This window comes from Mchenga conophoros, linkage group LG3 (genome assembly GCF_057382185.1).
Source record: "Mchenga conophoros isolate Kocher_MC1m ecotype Shallow Benthic linkage group LG3, M_conophoros_male_GT1.1, whole genome shotgun sequence".
NCBI classification, from domain to species: domain Eukaryota; kingdom Metazoa; phylum Chordata; class Actinopteri; order Cichliformes; family Cichlidae; genus Mchenga; species Mchenga conophoros.
Window position 1 is genome coordinate 40,138,326 of NC_140528.1, and position 5,510 is coordinate 40,143,835.

The window sequence follows — 5,510 nt, forward strand, 5'->3', positions numbered from 1 at the left end:
CATTTTTTGTCACAGTTGTCTGTATTTTAAATGTTCTTTGTCTGAGGAGACGTTTGTAAGGTCTCACTCAGTACTTTAAGATGAAAGCAGAGAGCTGAGAGCTCTTTGTGTCTGACAAACTTCAGCAGAATGAAAGTGTGAGTCAGTGTGAGTTACATCTCGTTGCTGCTCAGCAGAAACTCCAGAGTCTGAAAACTGTGAAGCATTTAAAGTCTGCTCCCATCTATTGATGACACTGGTGCATTACATGGTGAATATGTCTAAAAGGATCAGTTCATTGTAAAATTAGCAATAACTCATTTATTATTGATTATTATAACAATGGGCTGTGCAAATAATTGAGACTTCTTTAACCATTTTATGACCTTTCAAATGTGAGTAAGAACACAAAGTGCTGGCCTTTAGTCTGCAATCATGTTTTCTCTGCGAAACCAAACTACAAGCAAACAAACAAACAGTCTTCATCTACAGGAGCAAAATCAGTGTGAGGTTTATATTGTTTATATTATATTTATATTACTTATATGTGCTTAGAGCTTTATAATCGATTGCATACTGATAGAGATCTGATCCTTAGCAGTCTGCAAAGACTCTGTGTGCCTTCCAGCGTGCTCTGGCATGCACACACATCTTAAGGTCACGAGAGAGGTCATACCTTCTCTTACTGATTTATACTATAGGAGGACACCTACTCTGTATCTGTTTTAGTATAAGGCCCTCTTGTTTAGATGGGGAGTCGTTCACAGGGTCACATCTTCAATTCAGTTTTATTTATATAGTGCCAAATCACAACAACAGTCGCTTTAAGGTGCTTTCTATTGAAAGGTGGACCCTACAATAATACACTGAGTTTCACAGAGCCTCTATTTGACTTCAGTGAACCAGTGAAAATGCTCTTTTAGTGCACATGTGCAGAATGAGCACTCAGACACTGTCTGTGGAGTATAATCAAGCCTTTACCACTGACCATTCATGTGTTTGACTGAATTTTCTTAAAAAGTAAGGCAAGGCAAGTTTATTTGTATAGCACAATTCAATAACAAGGTGATTCAAAGTGCTTTACAGAGACATTAGAAACAAGAACAAATAAAAAGCATGATTTAAAATTGATTAAAACAAGCAAATAAACTAACTAACTAATTAACAAACAAACAAACAAACAAACAAACAAACAAACAAACAAACAAACAAACAAAACAGTATATAAAATCAAAACAGATCAGAACAGTAGATAAAATCAGTAGTTAAATGTAAGTTTTGAAATTTAAGCTTAAAGTGTGGATTTGGTGCTTTATTCAAATGCAGCTGAGAACAGTTGAGTCTTCAACCTGGATTTAAATAAACTGAGTGTTTCAGCTGATCTGAGGCTTTCTGGGAGTTTGTTCCAGATATAAGGAGCATAAAAGCTGAATGCAGCTTCTCCGTGTCTGGTTCTGACTCTGGGAACTGATAAAAGACCGGATCCAGATGACCTGAGGGATCTGGAAGGTTCATACTGGGTCAGGAGGTCATTGATGTATTTTGGTCCTAAACCATTCAGAGCTTTATAGACCAGCATCAGAACTTTAAAGTCTATCCTCTGACGGACAGGCAGCCAGTGTAAAGACCTCAGAGCTGGACTGATGTGGTCCACTTTTTTGGTCTTAGTGAGGACTCGAGCAGCAGAGTTCTGAATGAGCTGTAGTTGTCTGACTGATTTTTTTAGGTAGACCTGTAAAGATGCTGTTACAGTAATCAAGCCTACTAAAGATGAATGCATGGACTAGTTTTTCCAGGTCCTGTTGAGACATCAGATCTTTTATCCTTGATATATTCTTGAGGTGATAGTAAGCTGACTTTGTTATTGTCTTAATGTGTTTTTCTAAGTTTAGGTCTGCATCCATCACTACACCCAAATTTCTTGCCTGGTTTGTGGTTTTTAGGTGTATAGATTGAAGTTCTCCGGTGACCTGTAATCGTTTTTCTTTGGCGCCAAAGACTATTACCTCAGTTTTGTTTTTGTTTAGCTGGAGAAAATTGTGGCATAACCAGTCATTGATTTCCTCAATGCATTTACCAAGAGCCTGTACAGGGCCTCGGTCTCCTGGTGACATTGTGATATATATTTGTGTGTCATCTGCATAGCTGTGATAGTTTATTTTGTTGTTGTTTATAATCTGTGCCAGTGGGAGCATGTAAATGTTGAACAGAGGGGGTCCCAAGATGGAACCTTGGGGAACTCCACATGTGATACTTGTCTGCTCAGATGTGAAGTTACCTATTGATACAAAGTATTTCCTGTTTTCTATGTATGTTTTGAACCAGTTTAGTACAGTTCCTGAAAGACCTGTCCAGTTCTCCAGTCGTTTGAGTAATATGTTGTGGTCAACTGTATCAAATGCTGCACTGAGATCCAGTAAAACTAGGACTGACATTTTTCCACTGTCTGTATTCAGACATATGTCATTAAACACTTTGGTCAGAGCGGTTTCAGTGCTGTGGTTCTGTCTAAAACCTGACTGGAAGGCATCGTAGCAATTATTCTGTTTTAAGAAGTAAAGTAGCAGATTTGTTTAAAAAAAAAAGTGAATCAGTTTCAACAAATGAACTTAAGACAAATGAGCTGGAGTTTTGAGGCCGTCAGGAGGTCAGAGGTCATGTTCACTCTGTGAGCTTGCTCTTACAAACTGGACCACCATTCATTAATATGTTTGTATCTGCTCTCAGTTTGGGTTTAATATCCCAGAGATTTGACTGACAGGAGGAACAGGAGTGTATATTATTGAAAAACATAACATGAAACATAAATAAAACTGCCACGGCTGTATACATACAGCAACCGTGTCGATATGTTAAGGGAATGCGGTTCAGCAGCTTTGAGTTGACGTAACTTCTCATTACTCCTGATGTCAACAAGCATATTCTGAATGTCATTAAATAACACGCTGGGACTAGTTTCACTTCCATCGTCCTGTTTATGTCCGACTGTATACTTTTTTTTCAGTCTTTGGCAGTCAGTAAATAATAGATGTTAGCTGGTCATTTAGCTATTAAAATGATGTTTCTGTGATGAGAACGCCTCAGTTCTTATCAGTGTTTGCAGCAGGTGATCATGTTAACCTATAGGTCTACTTGCAAACCTGCTGATCTAGCTATAAAGAAACCTAAAAAGCACTTGACTTCAGCTCCAGGCGACACAGAGTGAAGACTACACAGAGACAAACAGCAGTCGAGCTGCAGCCTCAGGCTGATACTCATATATTATTATCACATGTCAGTCATTTCCGACATATTTCCTGTAGAAAAACAGATGCAGCTCAGATTCCAGTAAGACCCAACCGGTATGTTTACCTTCTTTAACAAAGACGTTAAAACAGACCTTGATTCAAAGTTCAGCTTCACCTCACCAACAGTTTTATGATGAAATATTTTCCTATCATTGCTTCTGTCACAAAACTATCCAGCAAAACTTCTTCTAAATTTAAAAACAGATCACAGTGTAACTTTAAGGATTTGGGGAACGTCTCACTGCCCAGGAACTGACTGAAGAGATTAAATTAGTGTTTTCAGTTATTTGAAGCAGATGGTAAAGCTGTTATATGTTCAAAATACAGCTGCTGATTAGGAACTTTAAATAAAAAGGGCTAAAAAGAGGAAACAATTAAAGCTACGTAATAATTATTTAAACTTTTATTTAGTTTTCTGCATCATCGACCCTCAGCTGGATGATGCAGATGGGGTCACCGTCTGGATTAGCTCTCTTCCTGGGGTCTGTTCCTCTCATGAAGACGTGACACTCGTACACTCCAGTGTCAGCAGCCGTCACTTTCTGCAGGACCAAAGACGCGTCTCCGTCCTCCATCTGTCTGTCCTGCAGATCCATCCGGTTGTCAAAATACGGACGCTCGTTTACTGGATCAAACGTCTTATCGTGGTGAAGAAAAACCTGCTCTGGTTGCAGGTCCGGTCTGCTCCACTCTACACCGATGATGTCGTTGTTTGGAGCTCGACATGGCAGAATGACGGTCTGTCCCGGCTCCGCTGTGATGATTTTCTGGTCTGAAACAGAGCAGAGAGGTTAAAGTAACTGCAGCAGCAGCCAGTCAGACAGAGACTGCTGAGCTCTGCTGAACGGGACCAGAGTACGAGGAGGTTTACCATCAGCTGGGTGTCTGACAAAATATGATCCACATTGAGTTCAGAGAGCGAATCTCACTGAAGAAGAGCAGCACGTCCATCTGAATATGGATGACATTTGTGTTTTCACTAACATTCAGCACTTTTCTATAACCAGCTTAAACTTTACCAGATGCTGGATTAAGCTAAACTCCTGCACCAAACTCTGTTATGATCAAGGTTTCAGATGCCTGGGCTCAAAATTTACATTTACAGATATGTGTTCAGGCTACTGAAAAGTTCCTCAGATGCATTTAATTTTAGTGTCTTTTACTTGACAATATCAAACATTAAATCATTAGCACAATCAATGAATTCAATTCACTTCAATTTAATTTAATTTAATTGAATCACTGCACTTCGTTGTGTGAACACAGTTCAATTCAGTTCAATAACTCTTACATCTGTAGCCTGTATTCAGAAGCTTGTATGATAGCATTTGTTAGGTTAACAAATATTTCCTGGTTGGTTTTGTTGAAGTGTCACACAGGCTGTTTGTTTGTTTTTTAAATTAAAGCCTGCCTGCTGTGTATAACATAAGTGTAAGGTAACAGACTAAGAGCCTGACAGTTCCTTATTATCCACAGTTAATAAAAGAAGAAGAGCTGCCTCGGCTCTTACATTGAGTCCAGCTCTAATACAAGAATTATTTGTTCCAGATTTACACCAACTTATGTAAAGGCGTAAAGATCCAATGCAAGCTTTGACGTTTTGCTCTTATGACAAAGTTGAAAAACTTGCAACAGGAGTCAGATGAAAACTGAGTGCAGCAGAGAGAGTTTTCATTGGCTCTCTTTCTGGAACAAAGTCATCTGATGGTTACGACAAATCTGAATCTTCTCCTTGGAACAGATCACTTCTAATTCAGCTTCAGTAGAATAGGGTCAGGTCATAGAATAGGACAGAACAACTATTTTATTGTAACTCCGAATATACACCAGTTATTGAGCATTAGAACTCAATTTAGCTGCATTGATTTGCCATCAGACTAATGCAATATAATGAATCTAAGCATCTACGAAATAAATATGTTCCCACATACACACAGAAATACAGCAATAAAGCCCAGTGGACATCTCTATTCCAGACATTGCACTCATACGAAGGGATTTTAAACAGTTTCAGAGATCATTTACATCCTGAATGTTTACAGAACTCTTCAGGAAATCCTGTTTGATTCAAAAAGAGTTTATTCTCACCTGCAGAGACGAGCAGGAGGCAGACAGACAGTAAAGTCCAGCAGAGAGACGCAGACGTTACAGCGGACATTTCACACAGATGTCCAACGATGGTTCGATTGTTTGAGAATGCCAGAGATTAAAAGCTGACAACATGTTATTAATAAAGTGAAAGTA

General features: G+C 38.9%; 1 protein-coding gene across 1 annotated transcript; it reads right to left on the reverse strand.

Annotated features, from left to right (window-relative positions):
* Positions 1–3,221: 3,221 nt before the first annotated feature.
* Positions 3,222–5,510, reverse strand: LOC146578618 (uncharacterized). The gene is made up of 2 exons (XM_085269146.1): positions 5,355–5,510; positions 3,222–4,038 (listed from the first exon to the last, which is right to left on the reverse strand). The coding sequence occupies exons 1-2, from the start codon at positions 5,422–5,424 to the stop codon at positions 3,674–3,676; spliced, it is 435 nt and encodes a 144-aa protein (XP_085125272.1). The 5' UTR covers positions 5,425–5,510; the 3' UTR covers positions 3,222–3,673.

Coding starts and splice junctions, on each gene's coding strand:
- LOC146578618 (XM_085269146.1), bottom strand. CDS start 5,424: ATGTCCGCTGTAACGTCTGCGTCTCTCTGCTGGACTTTACTGTCTGTC. Junction 4,039..5,354: donor CCTCCTGCTCGTCTCTGCAG/GTGAGAATAAAC, acceptor GCTCTGTTTCAG/ACCAGAAAATCATCACAGCG.